A 25,617-nucleotide genomic window follows, 5' to 3' on the forward strand; every position below is an offset into this window, starting at 1 on the left:
ACTTACGCTGTTTATCTTCTCATCTGCGAGAACAACCAACGGGAAAAGCTTCGGAAGATGTCACAATGAAAGTTCACCCGTGGGTACCTCCAGCACAAAATTCTCTGGAAGAACAGTTGGGTGATCAACCATCCTGGAGGATTTATGAAAATGCTGATGATGCTTGTTATTCATGGTCTCTCTGGGTGGAACTGTGGACACTCCACACATGTTTTATATGCATTCAGTGACTCAGTGGATGGGTGTGTGTGGGGGGGGGGCGTGTTTTCAAGTTCCCTGAAGAGTAGGGAAGCAAAGGCATTGGCAAACAGTCACTGGGTTTCATCAACTGCTGAGCTAACCAGCAGAAACATACCCAACAAAATATAAAATACACAGATGTGCTGCTTCATCATCCATTCACTAAAACTGGGAGCTTTCAAACCAGACTGAAATCGTAGCCTTTTGCTGCAACTGGGTAATAGTCAGCACTGCCAAATGAATAAATTTTCCCCACAATGTGGGTTGTGAGTGCTTGTGCAGCTTACACAGTGGCAGTGGCACTTTTCAAAGGTGGGTGGTTCTGCCTCACCTGCACCCCCCCCCACACACACACTGCATATCCCTGCTACCTGGAGGTACCCAACAATCATGCTTGCATTGCACCTCCATCCAGTTCATCCCAAGGGAGCACTCCCAGGAGTATGGACAAGCAGAGGCATAACTAGGGTGGAGCTTGAGAGGCACCTGCTCTGAGCGCTACACTGAGGGGCACAATGCAGTCATGGGTTCTCCCTGGAGAAGAAGGTGCTGGTGGCTTTGCACCTCCTGGAGGAGGAATGGGGTGGAAAGCTGCCAGCACCTCTTCTTCTGGGGAGAACCCGGAGGTGACCTCACAATATCGGGGCATTGTGATGTCACTGCTCCCGGTACTGGGGCTTCTCTCTGTGGACAAGACTTTTAGGGGGGCAGGAAAAGAGGGAGGCTATGATTCAGACTTCCAGGAGTTTTATTTTATGGAAACAAATGACAGCTGCATGAATGAATGAATGAATGAATGAAGTTGCCTCATAAATGGGCTCACTCCTGAATGCATTGGCTGTTGCATCACTCCAGATCACTTTGATCCCCCTCTGTGTGGATTCTCAGCACCCTCAGCTTTTCCTTGGCAGGTGTGGGTATCACAGGGGCCAGTTGACACATTGATTGACAGCCCAATCCTATCCAACTTTCCAGCACCGGGAGATCCTTGTCCTCATCTAATCCTCCCCCCATTTTTGAGAGGGAAAAAAAAACAGCAAGATGTGGTAGTGACATAACTGTTCGCTTGACCCTTTAACACTTAGAGGTGCACATTAAGACACAGTAAGTGCAATGTCTTGTTACAGGTCCTTGTTCTAATTAATCATATCACACCCAATCTGCATACAGTTTATTGGTTAAATTACTGCAAAAGTGTATTCTAAACCGTTAGGGAAATTGGGTGGGCTGTTAGAATAGTAATTCAGCACCTCAAATAGATCGCCCTCCTATAATACTTAAGAGTTTTACAGCAGAATCCTATGCATGTCTACTCATAAGTGAATCCCAACTTGTTCAATAAGGTTTACTCCCAAGATACTGTGTACAGTGGCCCCTCCTTATTTGAATATTCATGGCTGCCAATCCCGCAGCTAGAGGGCCTCAGAGGACCTCCCAGACATGACTAGAAGCGGCTTCTGGTCACACCTTAGAAAGCCTCCCGGATGCAATTGGAAGGTGCTTCTGGTTTGATGGAAAATTGCATCTGGGAAGCTTCTGAGGAGGCCAGGAGGCCATGCGCGACCTCCAGAGGGTTGGCCATGCCCCCCAGGTAAGGAATTGCTATTCTGCCCCTCTATGGATTTCATTATTAATGGAATTTGGTATCCGTGGGGGGTCCTGGAATGGATCCCCGCAGGTACTGAGAGTCCACTGTAGAAGATTTCAACCCTAATGCTCTTGAAGTCAGTGGGTGGTAACATTTATAGATTCTCATGGTATTTGAGAGTAAATTTACGGAAGTAACTATTATGTATAACTAGTCACCCATCTAAACAGGTTTATTTAACAACCATTTTTGATGTCAGGGGGAGAATAAGGGAAAGGACCCTCTGCAAAAAATCTGGGATATCACATATATTTGTTCATTCCTTATGGGGTAGGATACCCCTGCTGTAGAGCTTATTAAGAAGAACTGTACAACAGTGGTAGAACACTTTTTTCTATATACAGTATAATTTCCCAGATGTAAATCCTTGCACCAAAAATAATGATCTTTCTTTTATATAAGCAGTATTTTTAATAATACTCACTGGAGTTTGAAGAAAGGGATAACTGATAAGCATCTTAACTCTCAGTGGTGCATATTCCAGTGACTGGGGAAATGAGTGTGGAGAACGCTTGGGACTACCTGAAGATGCAACATTATAAAGATATGGTGAAAAAGGAATATGGGCCAACTGGTGAAGACCATCAAGGCAACCATTCACCCTAGCATTGGGAGGCTGAATATCTTGGCTGAATTAAAGAAGAGGTCCTACCTGCATCTTTCTGTGGCTACATAATCATCCTCAAACTGAGACCTTGGAAAGAAACAGATATGAAAAGTAAGCAAAATATCCCAGTGCATAGAAGAAGAAGCAAATGAGAGTGGAATGAAATCAAATTATATGAGAATTGATTATTGAAAGTAAACACCACAACACAGTTGATAGACACAAGACACGACGTTGCTTTTTCTTCAACATAGCTATCCATCTGGAAGGATCTCTTGGTTTCAGAATCTTCTCACAAACTCAATTAGCAAAATGCTGGGTCAGGGTGAAGCCTTGTCTAGGTGAGCTCAGATAATTTTGCTGTAAGCGAGGCAACTTATCCAGCACCAATAAAATATTTGATGCATCTGTCGAATGGAAAACATCTGAAATGACATGAAGTCATCAAGTACAAAGTAAGTTTCTGCAAACTTTGTGAATGATGACCCTAGAAAAACTGGTTTCAATGCCTTATATCTAGTCTTCCAACCTGTACCATTAGAATCTCTACAGCAGGTATATCATCTCATCAAAACTGGTTATTTCAGCAGTACCAGTCGGTACTAAGGTTTGCCTTGTTGTCAAGATTAACTGTATAGAGCAGCAATTCCTAAATAGCTTCATAGAAGCTGGTCTTTAAAGAGTAGATCATACAAAGAATATTGTTTGAATGAGATGCTGTTTCTCATGTTCTCCAGTATGACTTAAGATTCTCTATATTTTTATTCAGCTCTTGGGAATAATTGAGATCTAGTAAATGCAACTGAAAAGGTCTACACATCAGGACTTCTGAATTCTTCACCCAGACCTGAGACAGAGGAGGTGAACATGTGATGGGGGAGGGAGATAAGGGGGTACTTTGGATTAGAATATAGGCTGCCTTTCATGTTTTGTTGCAAGATAGTTTGACAGACCCGTAGTGAAGAGACAAAAGGTCATTATTACCTCACTTATTACATCTAGTAGTCCATGATACCTACTGATCCAAATTCCTAAATTTTGTTCCTGCCTATGTGAGAAATTTGTTTTTAATTGATCTCAGGGAATTGATTGCCCCTAGAATTCATGACTTCATTAATGGATTGTTTGAACCTGCCATTGATAACTTCCCCTTTTATATCTTGTAGGGGCACCAAAATCAGTGCCAGTCAATCTAGATAAAGGTTCAGAGATCATTGCATTCAGTTGTGTGCATACAACAAGCTGCCCTATATTTTACAGATGACAATAGGGTCAACCTTGTGTACTTTAAGAACTGCGGTTCTTACGCCAAGGATTATTTCCCAGTGCCTTCCATATGCTGTACCTGTTTTTAATTCTACAATAGCCTATCATAAACCAGCATCTGAAGATAGTGTTTTGGTAAGATGTCCCTTTTTGGAAATGTTACAGCAGTATTTTAAAAGAATTGTAATTTATAATCCAAAGAATAAGAAATAATTCATTTCGCAGAGATAAATATTCAACAAATGGAGTGTCCAAATGAAACCGCGCCAATGGAGTTTGTCCTCTCTGGGTTCCCATTCCCACAAGAGATGCAAGTCCCGTTGCTTGTCTTCTTTCTCATTATGTACTTTCTGACCCTCTCGGGAAATTCCCTGATCATCTGGGTGGTGGTCTCTGACCTCCAGTTGCATAAACCCATGTACTGGTTCCTCTGCCACTTATCCATTATGGACATTGCTTTCTCCACGGTTGTTGTTCCCAGGGTGATAGCCGGGTTCATTCCTGGTGGGAAGGTCATCTGTTTTGCAGAATGCATTTGTCAGATATTTTTCTTACACTTCTTGGGGTGTGCAGAAAGTCTTCTCTATACTGTGATGGCTTATGACCGCTTCCTGGCTATTTGCAAACCACTACACTACACCAACATTATGAATGGGAGAGTTTGCCTCATCCTCTCCTTGGGTACCATAATTGGAGGCTGCTTGAACTCAACACTAGAGACAACGCTCACTTTTTACTTACCCTATGGTCGGAGAAACCACATTGACTATGTCTTCTGTGACATTCCTGCCCTGCTGAAGCTGGCTTGTGCTGACACAACACTCAATGAAATAGTGATTTTGGTTGATGTTGGTCTTGTGGCCATGACGTGCTTCCTACTTATTCTAATCTCCTACCTGTACATTATCTCAGCCATCTTGAGGATCAGCACCAGTGAAGGGCGTCACAGGGCCTTCTCCACTTGTACAGCCCATATTACTGTGGTTGTCATATATTACATCCCAGTGGTTTTCCACTACCTGAGGCCATCTTCTCAAGACTCAATAGATGGTTTGGTAAGCATGTTTTACACCACAATAACTCCATTTCTGAACCCTGTCATCTATACGCTTAGGAACAAAGAGATGAAGGCCACTTTGGGGAAACTGTGGGGTGGAGCTTCTTTGTGACTCCTTGACCATTCATTCTCTGTTCCTTCTAATGGAAAGGTTGAGGATCAAACTAGAAGTAGAGAGGATGTGATATATCCAACCAGGCTCTTGGCAGTTGTGCTGGCTGCATTCAATCCAGAATAAACCTCTAAAATCCCTTATGGTGTGGAACCTATGGATAGAAAACTACCATCAGCAAAGGATTCTTGTCCATCCATGAGAGGCACTCATTCAATAGCAATCACACTGAGGTTCTGGAACAAACCTCCAAGGAAACAATTCATTTGCCCCCCTTCTTGTCTTTCATGATGCTATATAGTCCTATTTTATAAACAAACTTTGGATTATTGATCTGCTGTTGCTTCTTTTCCCTTTTTATCCACTGTTTTGATTTTGTGGGAAAATGTCTTTGTAATTTTTTTTTTTTAAGAACTACATGTATCACAGTTTAAACCATGCTGTAAGGCCTTCAATCTTCGGAAGGAGTAAAGCTGAAATGTATTAAATAAAGAAATAAAATTGTGGGTTTGTTTGGTCACATGCCTGGACTACAATGCACCTAATCCTTGAAAATCATCACAAAGTTTGAGTGACAGTCTGTTTATGGGCACAGTCATGGACCTTGTTTCTTACCCCTGTCTTTTATTTCACCATTTGATGCATTTTCTGGGTTCTGCTCTCCCCCCCCCCCCATATACGCAACTCTCTGTATTCATGTCTGTATCCCCTGTTGGCAACCTTCAGTCTCGAAAGACTATGGTATTGCGCTCTGAAAGGTTGTTCTGGAACAGCGTCTAGTGTGGCTGAAAAGACCAATCCGGGAGTGACAATCCCTTCCACACCGGGAGCAAGTGCAGTCTGTCCCTGGTCTGTCTCCCTGGCTATGGGCCTTCCTTCTTTGCCTCTTAGCCTCAGACTGTTGGCCAAGTGTCTCTTCAAACTGGGAAAGGCCAAGCTGCACAGCCTGCCTCCAAGTGGGCCGCTCAGAGGCCAGGGTTTTCCACTTGTTGAGGCCCACTCCTAAGGCCTTCAGATTTGCATATATTCTCTATTACACCATTAAAATAAAGCAAGCACAGGTTGTGCCTCGTCACCCACTGTGGTTCATTCCTGAATCCTTAGTGCAAGCGTTTTCAACCACTGTGCTGTGGCACCCTGGTGTGCCGCGAATGTCTACAGAAGTACAGTGGGAGTTTGGCGGAGGGTAGTAGTAGGAGTCTGGTAGGAGGAGGAGGAGTTTGGTAGTAGAGCCTTTGGGGGATGTTAGCCCCCCCTCCCACCAACAGTATGGTGTCAATTGTCAAAAAAAACTGATGATGTGCCTTGACAATTTTAGCACCTTTTAAGCGTGCCATGAAATGAAAAAAACTGAAAATCACTGCCCTAGTGGTTAAAAGAAAATCAGTGGATACCGAATCAGTGGGAAAATAGCTTTAAAGACCCTCTTCCAAGTGTTTTGCTCCTCCATCGTCACCCCAGAATGCATTGGTATAGACCAGTGGTGCTCAAAACATCGCTCGCAATCTACCAGTCGATCCCGAGGCAAAATGAGTCGATTGCACCTCATGTTGAGTCACTAGACTCTATATCTATAGAGTCTATAGACTAGGGGCTCCTGGAGACTAGCGCTGCTGCCCTCCTGCCCCTGCTGGGAGGGGGGCGAGAGGAGGATGGCGGGCCGCGCTGCAGGTGAGGAGGCGCCGCCCGGACCCTCGCACCGGAACATGCAGCGCGCCTCGCAGAGCTCGTGTGCTCGCCTGGCTCGGCCTGTGCTCTGCTCCACTCCTCGCCTCCCTCCCCTCATCGAGAGGCACACTGAGGAGATGGAGGGAGTTGCGGGCTGCTCCGTGGGGGGAGAGCCATCGCTGCTCACCGTCAAGCACGAGCTCAGGAACGGTGAGCGTGTCAGCACCTGAGGGGTCACCTGTGTCTTTCGGGGGCTGAGGAGAGCAGCGATGGGGAAGGAAGGCGGGAGGAGCACACGCGCGGTGGGGGCGAGGAGAGGAGCGGAGCGCGCTTGAGGACGGGGCAGTGCACGAGGAGCCCCCTGAGAGGGCGGCGGGGAGGTTGGAGCAGGCAGGGAGATGGGGGCAGAGAGAGAGTGCGAGAGTGTCCCCCTGGAGGAGCTGAGGCTGCGGTCCTGTCCACGCTTGCCTGGGAGTGAGCTCCAGTGACTCTAATGGGACTTTTCTGAGTAAACCTGCATAGGATGGGGCTCTGGGGCTGCAGTCCTAGCCACACTTGCCTGGGAGTAAGCCCCAGTGACTATAAAGGGACTTACTTCTGAGTAGACAGGCTTGGGATGGGGCTCTGAGGCTGCAGTCCTATCCACACTTGCCTGGGAGTAAGTCCCAGTGGCTATACTAACTTCTGAGTAGACAGGCATAGGATGTGGGTCTCCGAGGCTGCAGTCCTGTCCACACCTGTCAGGAAGTAAGCTCCATTGACTATAATGGGACCTTAGTAGACAGGCATCGGACCGGACTCTGAAGCAACATTGGTGCCGGTGAGGAACCTTGGGGCATCTCTTAAAGGGAGGGAGATGACCATTGGGGGGGGGCAGATGGAATGAGAAGCCATCTGGGCAACATGTAGACATTGTTGACAGAGGGATGGGTGGCCTCCAAGGCAGAGAGCAGACAGCCCAATCTTATCCACACTTTCCTGGGAGTAAGCCCCATTGACATTAATGGGACTTCTGAGTAGACAAGAACTGTAAATTGACAGAACTGGAGGAGATGAGGAAGGTAAATGGGGCAGAAGCAGGTGGGAAATTCTGTTATGGCAAATGCTATTATTGTAAAAAAAAAAAAAAAAAAAAAAAAAAACAACTCTGGTAGATCTCCGGGCCTTGCTGGGTTTCAAAGTAGCTCTCGAGCCAAAAAAAGTGTGAGCACCCCTGGTATAGATGATATAGCACATTCAGCCAATAGATGGGGTGACCGATGAAATCTTATGGAATGAAATTATAATTATTTAACAGCACGAAGCTAGTAAATTGGATTTTGGTGCTTATTTTCCTTGTTACAAGGCACTTAAAGGTGGACCTCACTATCAGAGGGTGAGTCAAATCACTGGATACCAAATCAGTGGATGCCAAGATCCCACCTGGACCTGGTTGCTTGTTTGGAAAATATATTTTTGTACTCTTCTTGTAAATGAAAATGGTGAAAATAACTTTTTTTCCGTAGCACACCTTACCATGGGAAGGGGTACTTTCACTGGTTACTTCTCCCCCTCCCAACAACATCCAATGGGATTAATTAGATTCCTGTCTAAACAGGTTTGCCCAGCACCCCCTTTGGATGCCACATGAATAATAAGGACTCTCCATTAGTCCTCAGGAATATTGCATATTTTATCCATCTCTTACTGGACATCATGTCCCTGCTGCAGATCTTAAGAAGAAATGTAAAACCATGGTAGAGCTGGGTTTTTTTTCATATATAATTTCCCAAGTGTAATTGTTCTTGCACCTAAAATAATTAACTTTTTTCCCAAATGTGACATTTTTAATAACACTTATTGGGGCTGGAAGAAAAAAAATAACATGTAAACACATTCATTCTCAAAAGTGCATAGGTCCATGACCTGGGGAAATGGGGTGGAGGATATTTGGAACTCTCTGAAGGTGCAGTGTAGGTGGAAAGGAAATATGTACTAATTCATGAAGAATATTTTTAATTATTACCGCTAGGAACAGATGAATACATATGCTGAATTAAGGAAGAGCTCGTAACTAGGTGCATCTTCCAGCCTGGGTCACTTATATGGAATAATCTTCCCTATTTCATTTCATTGCCTCTCAGTTGGCAGGATGCGAGAGACAATATTATTGTCCTCGAACTGAGAAATAGATGTGAAAGGTGAACAGAATATCTCAGTGCAGAGCAGAAGAATCAGGAAGGGGTGGAATTAAATGGAATGAAATGAGAACAGGGTAAAGAATGAAAATGTTGCCACCTAGTAGATAGTTTAAATTTGCCGCAGAATCCATTGTTGCTTTATCTACAACAGATTGCGGGCCCAATCCTATCCAACTTTCCAGCACCGGTGCAGTCGCAATGCAGCCCTGAGGTAAGGGAACAAATGTTCCCATGCCTTGAGAAGGCCTCTGTGACTGCCTCCCTACCACAGGATGCAGTGATCGTCCCATTGGCACAGCTGTACCAGCATTGGAAAATTCGAGAGGATTGGGTCCTACCATGGTGACCCATTTCGAAGGATCTCTTGATTCCAGTAGATTCAACTACCCAAAAGCTACATCTTGGTGAAGCAGGATTTGGGGAAAATCCAAGAAGTTTGCTCTAACTGAGGTAACTTAGACACCATCAGTAAAAGAGGTGATCAGTCTGTTGAACTGGAAACATTTGAATGACATGAAGCCATCAAGTAAGAAGCCATCAAGCCATCCAGTAAGAGTTTCTGCAAGCTTTGAAAGCAATGCCTCTGAAGCAACCAACTTCAATGCCTTCTGTCACTTCTTTTGACCAATACTTTTAAAAGCTCTACAGCAGGTACACTGTCTCATCAAAAAGTGGTCATTTCACCAGTTCCAGTCAGCACTGAGGTTCACAACCTTCGCAAGATTGGAAACCGTATTGTATAGCTATCCCCAAATGAATTCATAGAAGTGAGTCTTTGAGATGCAGTTTTTCATATTCTCCTGGATAATTTAAGTCTTCACATTTTAATCCAGCTCGTGGAAATAACTAAGGGCACAATCCTAACCAACTTTCCAGCACTGACCTAGCTGCAATGCAGTCCCAAGGTAAGATAACAGCATGTCCTTACCTTGAGGAGGCCTCCTTGACTGCCTCCTCACTGCAGAATGCAGTGCACATCACATTGGTGCAGCTATGTTAGTGCTGAAAAGTTGGTTAGGATTGAGCCCTAATACATTCAAGGGGAAAGGTCTTTAAAGGACCTTTCTGGACTTCTTCTTCCAGGTGTTGGTATAAAGGAGTTGTTCATCGAACCTCTGTGTGGGAGGTAGGGGGTAATGAATCTTAAGACATAGATACTCTTTTGTGCTTTGTTGTATGATGGATTGATGAGTACACAGGGAAGGGACAGGATATTATTATTAGCTCATTTATTGTCTCTCTTTGTCTTGGACAGCAATGGTTTCAAAATTCCTGAATCTTGTGCCCACTTTTGTGAGAAATGTGCTCTCTCACAGATTGATGGAATTGATTCCACTTGTTATTGATTCATTTCCCCCTTCTAAACTTGTGTTCTAGGGCACCAAAATCACCACTAGTCAGTTCAGGTAAATGTCCAGATATTCTTGCCCACAGTTGTATATATATTACGTATCATATATATCAGGTATATATATAGTTGTATATATACCATATAGAATAGTTTCACTCCCAATAGCCCTGGTTTGATTTCTTATAGACCACATGCAACAGATATAGAGTTATCTGTGACAGGAATGGAAGCAAAGGTAGTAGACTCTTCTAAATATACATGCATATTTACAATTTTATTTTTGTAAGACTACCCCAGTCTCCAAAAAATATAAAATAGGGAGAAAATAAGGACAGTGATTTGCCAAGGACAACTCCCAGAAAATAGGGACTAATGTGGATAAATGGGGAAGGTTGGAGTATATAACTACTGCCTAGTGTTGATTGTAAGAATATGTGGATTGGGATAATAACCTACTCTCCCTCTCTACTCCAGCAATATTAGACAAGAAATAGAATGGGAATTCTTGGCCTGTTCCTAAAGCAATACACAGGGGGAACAATGAAGAGCTTTTCCTGAATTCTGTTCATTCAAAATCATGGTAAATTGATGGCTAGATTTGGGTGAAAACGGTTTTATTTTTTCATGGATTTTGGTGCTTTCCAAAGTTAGAAGTGCAGAAAGCAGCATTATGTGCTTTATTTTATTATGACTGAAAAACCCTACCTCTGTTGATGGTACGGTGGAAGTGTACTAACTTTTACATTATCAATGTATATCTCTGAAGGTCCACTATCGTGATGTCATATCTACTTGTTTCTTGATGGTGAAGAACGCAGAGGCCTTCACATCTCCACTGCAAAAGCCACAATCTCCTGGGGGGGGGGGGCACACACAGGTGGCCGCTCACTATAAGAACCACTACCTGAAGTAACAGTTGTTTATTTATTTATTTTTTAACTCACTGCAGTTTCTAGTCCAAAGAACAAGAAATAACTTCAATTACTGAGATAAATCTTCAACAAATGGAGTGTCCAAATGAAACCGCACCAACTGAGTTTGTCCTCTCTGGGTTCCCATTCCCACAAGAGATGCAATTCCCATTGCTCGTCTTTTTCTTCATTATGTACTTTCTGACCCTCTCTGGAAATTCCCTGATCATCTGGGTGGTGGTCTCTGACCTCCAGTTGCACAAACCCATGTACTGGTTCCTCTGCCACTTGTCCATCATGGACATTGCTTTCTCCACGGTTGTTGTTCCCAGAGTGATAGCTGGGTTCATTCCTGGTGGGAAGGTCATCTACTTTGGGGAATGTGTATCTCAGATATTTTCCTTGCAGTTCCTGGGATGTGCAGAAAGTCTTCTCTATACAGTGATGGCTTATGACCGCTTCCTAGCTATTTGCAAACCACTCCACTACACCAACATTATGAACTGGAGAGCTTGCCTCATCCTTTCTTTGGGTACCGTGATTCTAGGCTGTCTGAACTCAACGTTACAGACAACATTCACCTTTCATTTACCCTATGGTCAGAGGAACCATCTTGACTACATCTTCTGTGACATTCCTGCACTTCTGAAGCTGGCCTGTGCTGACACAACAGTCAATGAGTTTGTGATCTTGGTTGGCATTGGCTCTGTAGCCATGTCCTGTTTCCTGCTGATTCTGACCTCTTACATGTACATTATCTCAGCCATCTTGAGGATCAGCACCAGTGAAGGGCGTCGTCGTGCTTTTTCTACTTGTACATCCCATATTACTCTGGTTGTCATATTTTACATCCCAGTGGTTTTCCACTACCTGAGGCCAACATCTCAGGATTCAATAGATAGTACGGTAAGCATGTTTTATACCACAATAACCCCATTTCTGAACCCTGTCATATATACGCTTAGGAACAAAGAGATGAAGGTCACTTTGGGGAAACGGTGGGGTGGAAATACCAAGTAAATAACACACTGTAGATTGACTTGTCCATTTCATTCTCATTTTGACATGCTGGCTAACCAGTTCACCCAGCAAACTTTGTGAAAATGGGGGTGCGGGGGTGGGGGGGGGTAGAATTTATTCAACCAGTGTTAAAGTAGTTGTGTTGGCTGCAGATTTATTTCTGGGTATATAGGGTATAGATCTATCTAGATCTGTGAAATTGTTTACTGTCTGGAACCAACCAGTAGATGGTCACAACAGAGAAAGCAATTATATTAACTATGGGAATGAACAGTGCCTTCAAATCAATAGACTCAACATCCTGAAACAATCATTCAGCATAGCCCATTTAGTACAACTCTTTCCTGAAATTTAGAAAATGTTGCAAGGCTGCTGCTATATGAAGATTTTAATGATTCTTAGAAATATATCTGTCAAGTTTGAAATCATGTTGTAAGCTGCCTTGAGCTGTAGAAGATGTGGAATGGAGTACAGTTCAAGGAAATAAATAAAAGTTAGTGATAGATTAGTCGTGTTCCCAGAATGCAACTCTCACCATCATTAGAAACCATCACAGGGTTTGCATGAGTGATCATTCTTCATGGTCCAGCTATTATTATGTCCAACCTGTTCATAAACAACTTGGAGACAGGGCTAAGCAGCGAGGTGTCCAAGTTTGCAGATGACAGCAAACTTTTCCGAGTGGTGAAGACCAGAACAGAGTGTGAAGAGTGGATAGAGAGACGCCCTTTTCCTTCTCACATAACACCAGAACCAGGGAACATCCACTAAAATTGAGTGTTGGGAGAGCTACAAAAATATTTCTTTACCCAGCGTGTAGTTAGCCTGTGGAACTCCTTGCCACAGGAAGTAGCGATGGCATCTTGCCTAGATGTCTTTAAGAGGGGGTTGGACAAATTTCTGGAGGAAAAGTTTATCACAGTTTACAAGTCATGGTAGGTATGTGCAAGCTCCTGGTTGTAGCGGTAGGCTACCTCAGCTTGCCAGATGCAAGGCACCAGGATGCAAATTGTGTCTTGTTGTCTTAAAGCAATTGGTGGGCCACTGTGAGACAGAGGAAGCTGGACTAGATGGGCCTTTGGCCTGATTCAGCAGGGCTCTTCTTATGTTCTTATATTCTTATTTAGAGTCATTCTCCCTGAGTCACCAGTCGAGTCAGGCTCAGTGACGTCTGTGATTCAAGTCAACTTGAGTGGTCAAAAAATGTGTGTTTGTTTAGTCCAAACAAGTCGTGGGCTATCCTCCCCTGCTGCCCTGACATTCCTCTATGTCTTTATAGTATTGCTTCTTCTGTATCTCTCCAGGCTTACTTTGCTCATTCCCCCTAAGGCATTGGCCTGTGCAGTGTTGGTGCTTATAACCTACTCCATTGAGTATTATTAAAATAGAGATTTTTTTTTTTTAATTTGGAGGAAAAGTCATTATTATTGGTGCAGTGGACACCCACTGCCCAGGGAGTTGCCCCGTCCACTGTATGGGAGGAGGTTCATCATGGGAATGACACTCTGGCCTCCCACACTGGGTAACACAACCCCTAGTAACACCACTGCTCTGAGTTGTACTGTATATTCATCTCTGGTTCTTTCTGGCTGCTTGAAGGCCCAGCTACTCAGCACCTTCATTTTTCATTAAAAACCTTTTTTTGTTTTGTTTTGTTTTTATTTTTCAAGAACAACTACAAACAAATACACACAACACATAACACAAAAAAACATAACACACTTCACTACACAAAAAACACAAAGGGTGCAGGAAATCATACATCATTATCATATATCACTAAAACTAATAAATCATTACATATCTTGATCAATTCCTCTTCTAAATTGACCTCTTAATATTCTTTTTTTTCATTCATCGTACATGTATCATATGTCAAAGATAATATATATGTAACACAATCATCCTAATGCCCTATCATATATTTCTAAAACTTCATTTTCAACCAAGCAGGGTTTTTTCCCTTGTTCAATTTGTGTCGGTTTTCATTAATCCAAAACTTCTAAAAGACTAAAAGAACAGCATGACTTTTGTTTACTGGATGGGCAGGAACATAAGGGGAGTGTTTAAAGAGAATTACAAAACACACACACCACAGCAGCAGCCCCTGTTTTTTCTGCAGATACTTGGTTGACTTTTTATGGAAAAGACTTGGGACTCAAGTCTTTTTTAGTCTCCACAACACTCTTGGTGACTCAAAAAGTTGGCCTGTTAGGACTAGTTTTTTTCAGACAAGTTAATGGTGGCAGAAACTCGTGACTCGACTTGAGTCAAACTGCGCTGGACTCACCCATCTCTGGCCATAACCCCCAAATTAGAGCCTATTAGGCAAAACTGATACCATTTTTTTGATTCAGAATCCCAAAAACATCCAAATTTGGGGGGGAAGGGGAGGACTGTGTAATTACAATGGCCCAATCCTATGGGCCTGCAACATCACTGGAACTTTCACTCTGGTATGGCAGTGCACCTTATGGCCATTGCAAAATGCAATGCACCATAGAGCACAGCATATCCATTGCCAAAATGTTGAGTGGTGGTGACCAAGCAACAGTCGTTTCACCAGGACCCCCAATGCTGGTAAATTGGAATAGTGGTGTAGGTGGGGAGTGGGCGGAAGGGGCCAGGGATGGGAGCAAATGATTCAGGGACTGGGGTCGGAAGTTGGTGAGGGTGGGAGGGGGAAGTTATCAGCAGGAGCAGCTCTGCCAGAATCTTATCTCAGCCTCAATCAACCTACCCAGGTCCAATTGGACTTGAACCAGCACAACAGCTGGCGCAGGTCCAAGTACAGCCATCAGGACAGCAGAGGCTTGCCCAGGGGCAAGACAACAAATGTCCTCTGAGACTCAAAATTCCCCTGCAGGATGCAGTGTAATTGCATGGCATGGCTGCATCACTCCTGTGGGTAGCCAGTGGGGCAAAGGCCACCAACACCACCGTTGTTTGCCACTAGAATTCCAAATTGTTCTATACAGCCATTTATAACAGAGGAAACTCCTTTTGTTTGTCATAACCCTTTGTTTGGATTGGGCCTTTAATGACATAACATCATACTATATTGGCAACCTCCAGTCTCGAAAGACTATGGTATCGCGCTCTGAAAGGTGGTTCTGGCACAGCGTCTAGTGTGGCTGAAAAGGCCAATTCGGGAGTGACAATCCCTTCCACACCGGGAGCAAGTGCAGTTTGTCCCTGGTCTGTCTCCCTGGCTATGGGCCTTCCTTCTTTGCCTCTTAGCCTCAGACTGTTGGCAAAGTGTCTCTTCAAACTGGGAAAGGCCATGCTGCACAGCCTGCCTCCAAGCGGGCCGCTCAGAGGCCAGGGTTTCCCACTTGTTGAGGTCCACCCCTAAGGCCTTCAGATCCCTCTTGCAGATGTCCTTGTATCGCAGCTGTGGTCTACCTGTAGGGCGCTTTCCTTGCACGAGTTCTCCATAGAGGAGATCCTTTGGGATCTGCCCATCATCCATTCTCACGGGACACGTGTCTCTTGGAGACACCCAAGATCAAAGATTCTCACGTGTCTCTTGGAGATTCTCACGTGTCTCCTGGAGACACCCAAAATCAAAGCACTGGCACCAGCTCTACCTGATTCTCACCAGACGCTCCAGCCTTCCCAGCATCAAGATCACACGCAGCTATCAGGGTGCTGCCTGTGACACTGACAACATCATACTAGGAAAAAAAAAATAATCTCTCAGAGTAGCTTCAATCAGAGTGGACAACCCTAGTGGTGGTGGGAGTTAAGGCCAGCCTTAGGAGCTGCGGGGCACAATGCAAAACATTTTTGCAGTGAATCCCTGCTCACCAGGATGAATGACAGTGGTGAGGCACCCCACGGCGGCATCACCGCCAACGGCTTCCAGGAAGGCCAGTTTCAAGTCATTTGAACCCGGGGGCGGGAGGCAGAGAGGGACATTCAGCGGCAATTCCCCAGTTGCCACACTCTCCTTGCGATGCCTCGGCATGGAAGATTCCATGCCGGAGTGACAGCTACAGAGCAAGGTGCTGACTATGGCCGCAGGCTCTCTGCTCACCATTCCAGTGTGTGGAGCCCAATTTTGCCAAACTGGTCAAATCGCCCTAAGGCCGGCCCTGTTCTCAGTCAGCTGCACCCTAATTGCTAGGGTTATTAATTCACGAAGAAAACAACCCCCTGGAATCTCCGTAGGGCAAAGATCTGCAGGGAAGGTAATAATGCACAAAGGGAGGGAGAAGAGGGATGGTGCAACATTATAAAGCAGTGATGATGAAGCCGTTGGATGGAACAAAGAGCAGAGAAGAATCCTAGTCTTGTAAACAAATTGTTCTTAGCTTAGACGTTCAGCCTTCAGTCTTCATCTGCCATGCAGACTTCAGAGGACGCTCTCTAGCATTAACGACCCTGAAGATTACCTGCTTGCCTCTTCTTCTGCACCTCAACTTTCTACACACAAGAACTGTCGGCTAAAATGTTTGGAAGTAGAAAAAAAAAAGCCTTTAGATATATGTGTAAAATAGATATTTTAGAAGACAGCAAAGGGATTCTGATTCTCTGCCAATGAATTTGCTGCAAGCAAGCTTGTGTATTTGAGATAATTGCTGAATATTGTTTTGTGTCTTGGACGGTCTTCACTAAATGCTTGAGATGTCTTTTCAAAGCCATTTAAACTTACTTGTTTCCTAATTTTGTTTGCACCAGCAAGTTTAGCACCACCCACAAGGGTGCTGTTCAGGTCGTGAGTGCATCTGAATTGTTTTGAAAACAATGAATATTATTTAAGCCATTGAGCCTTCTCCTTCTCTTCTGCAAGACAGCCTGGTTAACATGGTGCTATCTTAGGAAGCTATTTACTCTAACATCCCTCCTAGGACCCCGTTTTGTTGCAAGTAGTGACAAGTTTTATCACCCAAGTACTGCTCCACCATGGTAAGTTCTGCCTTAACAGAATGTGAAAACATGACATTATTGTTTGAAAGCTTCGAACTTCTGGGGTTCCAATACCCCCCAAATCTGAAATTTCTGCTTCTGTTTTTCTTCTTCCTCATGTACATACTAACACTTTCTGGAAATGGTTTGATCCTCTTAGTGGTCGCTCTAGAACCCCAATTGCACAAGCCAATGTACTGGTTCCTCTGCCACCTCTCCGTCATGGACATGATGGTGTCCTCATTAGTAGTTCCCAAGTTAATTGCTTGGCTGATAGAAAGCAGTGGAACCATCTCCTTCGCTGGCTGTGTTTCTCAGCTCTTCTTCTTCCACTTCCTGGGCTGCACGGAATGCTTCCTCTACACCGTGATGGCCTTTGACCGCTTCCTGGCCATCTGCAAACCTCTCCACTACGGCACACTCATGAACCACCACGTCTGCTTCTGCCTTTCCTTTGGTACTTGGTTTGGAGGCTCCTTGCATTCTGTGATAGAGACCTCTATCACCTTCCATTTGCCATATGGTCGAGGGATTCTGGTGAACTACATATTCTGTGACATCCCAGCTGTGCTGAAGCTGGCCTGTGCAGACACCTCCCTCAATGAGATGGTGACTTTGGTTGATGTTGGGTTGGTGGCCATGACCTGTTTCCTCCTGATCCTGACTTCCTATGCATATATCATCTCTGCCATCTTGAGGATTCCCACTGCCAAACGGAGACACCGGGCCTTCTCCACTTGCACGGCCCATATCACCTTGGTGTTGATATACTACGTGCCTGTGGTTTATACCTATCTTCGTCCACCATCTCAAGATTCCCTGGACAAAGTAGTAGCCATGTTCTACACTGCAGTGACACCATGTTTAAACCCTCTCATATATACTCTGAGAAACAAGGAGATGAAGATTGGGCTGCAGAGGCTTTGGTATCGGAAACTACCACACTCCCTCACAAACTAATATGATTGTCTTGAATATAGCTTTGCTGAAAGCCAGCGGAAACAACTTTTTAAAATATTTGTTTACGTGTATTCATAGCCTGAGTAAGGTTCCAGAATTCTATGAACACCAATGCCAAAGACAAACAAAGATCTCTCTTGTTTTATGGTCTTTACAACCTGCTGAGCAGAAGGTTTTGCGTAAAAATATGCAAGGATAAAGTGAGTTTTGTTAGTATCTGTCAGAATCAGAGCCAGGAACATTCGACCCAAGGCACAGCAGCAGAAGAGGTACCAGTAAGCTAAAGAGCAGGACATATCCCTGGGCACTAAGAAGCTGATGGAACATACCAAGATCCAGGTCTACAGAGCTTGCGTCCTGAGTACACTTCTGTACTGCAGCGAGTCATGGACATTTCGCTCACAACAGGAGAGGAAACTGAACACTTTCCACATGCGCTGCCTCCGACACATTCTCGGCATCACCTGGCAGGACAAAGTTCCAAACAACACAGTCCTGGAACGTGCTGGAATCCCTAGCATGTATGCACTGCTGAAACAGAGACCCCTGTGTTGGCTCGGTCATGTTGTGAGAATGGATGATGGCCGGATCCCAAAGGATCTCCTCTATGGAGAACTCGTGCAAGGAAAGCGCCCTACAGGTAGACCACAGCTGCGATACAAGGATATCTGCAAGAGGGATCTGAAGGCCTTAGGAGTGGGCCTCAACAAGTGGGAAACTCTGGCCTCTGAGCGGCCCGCTTGGAGGCAGGCTGTGCAGCATGGCCTTTCCCAGTTTGAAGAGACACTTGGCCAACAGACTGAGGCACAGAGGCAAAGAAGGAAGGCCCATAGCCAGGGAGACAGACCAGGGACAGACTGCAATTGCTCCCAGTGTGGAAGGGATTGTCACTCCCGAATCGGCCTTTTCAGCCACACTAGACACTGTTCCAGAACCACCTTTCAGAGCGCGATACCATAGTCTTTTGAGACTGAAGGTTGCCAAGGAGTGGGCACACAGCTACTAGATATTAGAGCAGGGATGGCCAAACAGCGGTTCAGGAGTCACATGTGGCTTTCTGACATGTAATGTGTGGCTCGTGGAAATGTGTTGGCTGAGCTCCTTTTTGCATTACAATCAAAATAAAAGGTAAAAAATATATTCAAGCTTTCTAATTACCATGTATAAATTCAGAGTCCATTGGATTAAAATGTAATGTCATGGTGAGTAAATATATCCAAGAATTTGAATGCTTGTTAAATATTGCAGCTCTTTGGTCTCTCTCCTGTGGCAGTGACAGCATCTGGCCTGGACGCCTTTAAAAGGGGATTTAAAAGGTTTCTGGAGGAAAAATCCATTATGAGTTACAAGCCGTGATGTGTATGTGCAACCTCCTGATTTTAGAAATGGGCTATGTCAGATGCAAGGGAGGGCACCAGGATGAGGTCTCTTGTTATCAGGTGTGCTCCCTGGGGCATTTGGTGGGCCGCTGTGAGATACAGGAAGCTGGACTAGATGGGCCTATGGCCTGATGCAGCGGGGCTGTTCTTATCTTATGTTCTTAACACAGTCATCCTAGAGGAATGTGCAGGAGCCAGAGTGGTGTAGTGGTTTGGGAGATGGACTTACCACCTGAAAGATCCAGGTTCAAATCCCCCCTCAGTCATCAAGCTTCTTGGGTGAGCTTGAACCAGACACTTTCTCTCAGCCTCACCTACCTCACAGGGTTGTTGTGAGGACAAAAGGAAGGGAGCAGCTATGTACACCACCCTGAGCTCTTTGGAGGAAGGGTGGTATAAAAATGTGAGAAATAAATAAAATGTTGAGGAGGGAGTATTCTCCTTATCAGGCAGAGTAGCGGAATATGGCTTCAAGGACGGAGCTTGTGACCCAGCAGAGAATACACAGACAGGGAGGAAATCCACCACCAATTAAGTCTGTATTTTCAAATATTTACAGTAGCAGCAGCAGCAGCATAGACAAAGTAGCAGGGCAAAGAGGATACAGCAAAGAACACACCACACACAACTTTCCAGGACCACCAACGACCCACAAATGAGGTTTCTCACAGCCTTGCTTATAAGGATCTGTGAGTCAATCAGGAAGGGTGTTGCATCATCCTCTTGCCACACCCCGTCTTAGGATGCAGGATCTCAACCCTGTGATTGCATCAGCCACATGCAGTTACATTACAGTGCACTGGGACCCCGAGTCATGACGACTCTGCACTTTACATGTAGGCTGCATGGAATGCTTTGGGCCTGCCTTATTCAGGCCTGCAAATTCTGTCTGGGTTGTGCTCTGACCCTGACACCCCTCCAATCTGCAACCGAATAAGGTCTACCGTCTAGTGTCATTTAATAATAATAATAATAATAATAATAATAATAATAATAATAATAATAATAATAATAATAACAGTATTTATATACCGCTTTTCAACTAAATGTTCGCAAAGCGGTTTACAGAGAAAAATCAAATAACTAAATGGCTCCCTGTCCCAAAAGGGCTCACAATCTAAAAAGATGCATAAAGAATATCAGCAGACAGCCACTAAAACAGACAGTGCTGGGGTGAGGTGGGCCAGTTACTCTCCCCCTGCTAAAAAAAGGAGCACCCACTTGAAAAAGTGCCTCTTACCCAATTAGCAGGGGTTTTACCCAATTAGCAGGGGTTACATTTACATTCACATTCATTCCAAGCTTCAGTACCAGATCATCACGTTTCTGTGCAGTGAGAGGTTTGGGCATCACATCTGCAAGATTCTCTTCTGAAGGACAATAAATCAAGTCTATCAACTTGTCCCTGATGGCTTCTCTAACATTACAGTAACGAATATCTGCGTGCCCAAATGGGTCTCCTCAGAATCATGTTGGTACCGTAAAGACCCACCCCTTCCCTCCTGCCTTTTGCCTGCCTCTGTCCCAGCCCAGAAACCCCCACTTCGAGCCCCATTCCTCCCACCACCCATCCTGGATCCAAATTCTCCATATGGCCATTTACAACCATGGAAACTCTGTCCCGCTATTATAACCCCTAATCTGAATTGGGCCCTTAATGACATGTTAGAAAAAAAATCTCTTGGAGTAGCTTCAGCCACAGTGGAAAACCCTTAGCGGTTTCTGAAGTTTTCCAATCAGTTATAACATAATTAGTTGTGTAATTAACTCACACTCACACACAAAATAATCCTGGAATCTCTATAGGGCGACAATCTATAGGAAAGGTAATAATGCACAAAGGGAGGAAGAGGAGGAGCACATGGATGATGCAACATTATAAAGAAGCAATGATGAAGCAGTTGGATGGAACAAAGAGCAGAAAACAGTTCTCGTCTCATGAACAAATTAGTTTAGATGTTCAGCTTCAGTCTTCATCTGCCATGCAGACTTCAGAAGATGCTCTCGAGCATAAACTACCTTGAAGATTACCTGCTTGTCCCTTGTTCCACATCTCAACGTCCTGTACACCAGGGGCAACAGAATCAACGAGGTAAAACATCTGGAACTAGAAAAAGCCTTTAGATACCTATGTGTGTGGAATAGATATTTTAGAAGATAACAAAAGACGTCTGATTCTCTGTCGAAGAATTTGCTGCAAGCGATCTCATGTATTTGAGGTAACTGCGCTGAATATTGTTTTGTGCCTTGGACAGTCTACACCATATGCTTGAGATGTCTTTTCAAAGCCATGTACACTTATTTCTGTTCTAATTTTTGCACCAGTATGGTGAGCACAACCCACAGGTGTGCTCTTGCTCTTCACACCTGCAAGTTTAGCACTACCCACAAGGTTGCTCTTCATGTCGTGAGCACGTCCAAATTGTTTTATTTAAAAAAAAGAATATTATTTAAGCCATTGAACCTTCCTCTTCTGCAAAAGACAGCCAGGTTAACTTGGTGTTATCACTCTAGCATTCCTCCTAGGACCCCATCTTGTTGCAAGTAGTGACAAGTTCACCCAAGTTTTGCTCTACCATGTTAAGTTCTGCCTTAACGGAATGCGAAAACTTGACATCATCGTTTGAAAACTTCGAACTTCTGGGATTCCAATACCCCCCAAATCTGAAATTCTTGCTTCTGTTTTTCTTCTTCCTCATGTTGCTGCTCTCACTTTCAGGAAATGGCTTGATTTTCTTTGCGGTTGCTCTAGAACCTCAATTGCACAAGCCAATGTACTGGTTCCTTTGCCACCTTGCTGTCGTTGATATGGTGTTGTCCTCAGTAATAGTTCCCAAACTGATTGCTTGGCTCATCGAGGGCAATGGGGTCATCTCCTTCACAGGCTGTGTTTCCCAGCTCTTCCTCTTCCACTGCCTGGGCTGCACAGAATGCCTCCTGTACACCGTGATGGCCTTTGACCGCTTCCTGGCCATCTGCAGACCACTCCACTATAGCACAGTCATGAACCACCGAGTTTGTGTCTGCCTTTCCTTTGGTGCTTGGTTTGGTGGTTCTTTGCATTCTGTGATAGAGACTTCTATCACCTTCCGTTTGCCGTATGGCCGAGGGACTTTAGTGAACTACATATTCTGTGACATTCCCGCTGTGCTGAAACTGGCCTGCGCAGACACCTCCCTCAATGAGTTGCTGATTTTGGTTGATGTTGAGTTGGTGGCCATAACCTGCTTTCTCCTCATTCTGACTTCCTATGTGTATATCATCATTGCCATCTTGAGGATTCCCACTGCCAAAGGGAGACACCGGGCCTTCTCCACTTGCACAGCCCATATTACCTTGGTGGTGATATACTACGTGCCTGTGGTTTACTCCTACCTTCGCCCACCATCTCAAGATTCCCTGGATGGTGTAGTGGCCATGTTCTACACTGCAGTGACACCCTGTTTAAATCCTCTCATATACACTCTGAGAAACAAGGAGATGAAGATCGGGCTGCAGAGACTGTGGAGTAGGAAACCACCACAGTCCCTTACTAACTAGTATTATTTTCCTGAAAATAGTTTTGCTGAAAGCTAGAGGAAACAAATTTTGTTTGATGATTGTGTATATTTGTAGTAGCCCAAGTCTGAAGAAGATCCCAACATTCTATGAGCAGCTAGTATTGGAATCCAATGCAATGAAGATACAAATACACACACACACACACACACACACACACACACACACACACACAATTTCGCAAACCCCAGCCCGCTGGCCATTAGCAGCCCTCAGGAAGCCCCAATTTGGCCCGCAGGAAGCCCCTCCTGACAAAATGTTTGCCCACCCCAGTTTAGTGATTGCACAGTAACAACCTGATCCTGGAACCATCACCTGATCTGTCTTGATTACTTTTGTGGCCTTCACAACCCACAGTCCACAAGGTGCAAAATAAAAGTTTGCAAATACAACATCATGCGTGTCAATATTTGTCAGGATCAGAGCCAGGAACATTCGGCTCTGTGCATAGCAGCAGAAGAGATCTGTACCCAGGGCTACAGGGTAGAATGTCTCCCTAGGCAGTACTGGACTCACAGCTACTAGGTACTAGAACAGGGGTGATCAAACTGCAGTTTGCAAGTCGCATATGGTTCTTTGACATATAATGGGCAGCTATGATACGTAGAGTGCAATCCCAGCCTCTGGTTGAGCCATGCAAGTCCCTTACACCAGCCCACCAGTATTGTGAAAGTGCTGCAAAGTGCTGTCTTGCCACCAGGAGAGGAAGGAAGCTGGTACGAGCCCCAGTTCAGCTGGCACATAAGGTAAGCCTGCATCAGCCGAACTAGGCCATGTGGGGGCCTGGGGGGACATGGGTTGGGAGGGAGGGAAGCATTTCGGAGTGGGGGGAAGGCAGGCAACAGGCAGGTCCATGGGCAAGTGGTTGATGAGGGGGATAGGGCCAGGATCCGGCACTTGTACCAGATTCCCATGCTGCCTGAGTTAGCTCCAAGCTGCTTGGATCTGTGCCATCTCCTTACGTGGTACAGATACCCTGGGGGGCTACTGCAACTTTACCCAGAGTAAGGGGAAGGAATTCCTCTTTCCCCAAGCTATGCTGCTTTGGGCCGCAACCCTGCTCTGGATGTGGGGCAGGTCCACCAGCCAGCCTGCTCAAGGGCACGTTAGGATTGGGCTGATAATGTGTCATTCTCTTCATTTTTCCACACTTCCCAGCTTCCCTAAAATATCCCAAAAACATTAATGATCTGTCACCTTCCTAATTTTTCTAAGCTGTTGGGCACAAGTCTATTTATGTCAGAGAAATAGTCAGAAGATGTGTTTCTTAGACTGAAATCCTTACGTGCAGATGGGCAGGTGCAAGTCCCTTGCACCAGCCCAAGAGTGGTCTCAGAAAACCCATTTGCGCCTCTTTATGAGCTGGGTGCACCAGTGCAAGGATGTGTACCAGCCTCCCTGGGCCAAATTACACCCAGGCAGGGGTAAGTTTGTGCCAGCCAGCAGCAGCCAACACAGGGGGTGTGGAGTGGAGAGGGTGGTGGGAGGGCGTAATGGGAATTTTTTTGAGGCGGGGGGCAGGCTAAGAGGCAGGGGTGGGACCAACCTTTGCAATGTATGCCAGATCCTAACCCCCCTCCCTGCCAGGCCAGCATTACACTGGGCTGCCGGGATTTGCGCCAGCAATTTTGCTTGTGCAGATCTGAGTAGCCCCATAGGGGTGGCTGGCATGTGACTTGGATAAGGGGATAAATATCCCCTTAGTCCAAGTTGCGCCACAGCCACCTCCTAACTGGCACTGGTTGGCAACCTTCAGTCTTGAAAGACTCTGGTATAAGCCTACAGCATCCTGTATTCCCAGGAGGTCTCCCATCCAAGTACTAACCAGGCCTGACCCTGGTTAGCTTCCGAGATCAGACAAGATCAGGCATCTGCATGGTAACAGTTGCTGATAAACAGACACTGGCTATGGCACAGGCCAGTTGGCCTGCCTGTTCCAGCACAGGTTAGGATTGGGCTGCACGTAGCATGTAGCACTTCCAGAGGGGATAGGTAAGTATTAAGGTTAAATCCAAGGCACACTGTGAACATAAGAACACAAGAACATAAGAACAGCCCCACTGGATCAGGCCAGAGGCCCATCTAGTCCAGCTTCCTGTATCTCACAGCGGCCCACCAAATGCCCCAGGGAGCACACCAGATAAGAAGAGACCTCATCCTGGTGCCCTCCCTTGCATCTGGCATTCTGACATAACCCATTTCTAAAATCAGGAGGTTGCGCATACACATCATGGTTTGTACCCCGTAATGGATTTTTCCTCCAGAAATTTGTCCAATTCCCTTTTAAAGGTGTCTAGGCTAGACGCCAGCACCACATCCTGTGGCAAGGAGTTCCACAGACAGACCACACGCTGAGTAAAGAAATATTTTCTTTTGTCTGTCCTAACCCGCCCAACACTCAATTTTAGTGGATGTCCCCTGGTTCTGGTATTATGTGAGAGTGTAAAGAGCATCTCCCTATCCACTCTGTCCATTCCCTGCATAATTTTGTATGTCTCAATCATGTCCCCCCTCAGGCGTCTCTTTTCTAGGCTGAAGAGGCCCAAATGCCGTAGCCTTTCGTCATAAGGAAAGTGCCCCAGCCCCGTAATCATCTTAGTCGCTCTCTTTTGCACCTTTTCCATTTCCACTATGTCTTTTTTGAGATGCGGCGACCAGAACTGGACACAATACTCCAGATGTGGCCTTACCATCGATTTGTACAACGGCATTATAATATTAGCCATTTTGTTCTCAATACCCTTCCTAA

At 45.2% G+C, this 25,617-nt stretch overlaps 4 protein-coding genes across 4 annotated transcripts; all 4 read left to right on the plus strand.

Annotated features, from left to right (window-relative positions):
* Nucleotides 1–2,383: 2,383 nt before the first annotated feature.
* Nucleotides 2,384–4,930, plus strand: LOC136653651 (olfactory receptor 10G6-like). Its single transcript, XM_066630537.1, has 2 exons — nucleotides 2,384–2,462; nucleotides 3,987–4,930. The coding sequence occupies exons 1-2, from the start codon at nucleotides 2,384–2,386 to the stop codon at nucleotides 4,928–4,930; spliced, it is 1,023 nt and encodes a 340-aa protein (XP_066486634.1).
* A 6,203-nt stretch (nucleotides 4,931–11,133) lies between these two features.
* LOC136653652 (olfactory receptor 10G6-like) lies at nucleotides 11,134–12,060 on the plus strand. Its single transcript, XM_066630538.1, has one exon. It carries the CDS (start codon nucleotides 11,134–11,136, stop codon nucleotides 12,058–12,060), a length of 927 nt encoding a protein of 308 aa, XP_066486635.1.
* A 4,908-nt stretch (nucleotides 12,061–16,968) lies between these two features.
* Nucleotides 16,969–17,931, plus strand: LOC136653653 (olfactory receptor 10G6-like). The gene has a single exon (XM_066630539.1). It carries the CDS (start codon nucleotides 16,969–16,971, stop codon nucleotides 17,929–17,931), a length of 963 nt encoding a protein of 320 aa, XP_066486636.1.
* Nucleotides 17,932–21,887: 3,956 nt separating this feature from the next.
* On the plus strand, nucleotides 21,888–22,850 carry LOC136653654 (olfactory receptor 10G6-like). The gene has a single exon (XM_066630541.1). The coding sequence runs from the start codon at nucleotides 21,888–21,890 to the stop codon at nucleotides 22,848–22,850; it is 963 nt and encodes a 320-aa protein (XP_066486638.1).
* The last annotated feature ends 2,767 nt before the right edge of the window (nucleotides 22,851–25,617 follow it).

This window comes from Tiliqua scincoides, chromosome 5, assembly GCF_035046505.1.
Source record: "Tiliqua scincoides isolate rTilSci1 chromosome 5, rTilSci1.hap2, whole genome shotgun sequence".
In the NCBI taxonomy this organism is placed as follows: domain Eukaryota; kingdom Metazoa; phylum Chordata; class Lepidosauria; order Squamata; family Scincidae; genus Tiliqua; species Tiliqua scincoides.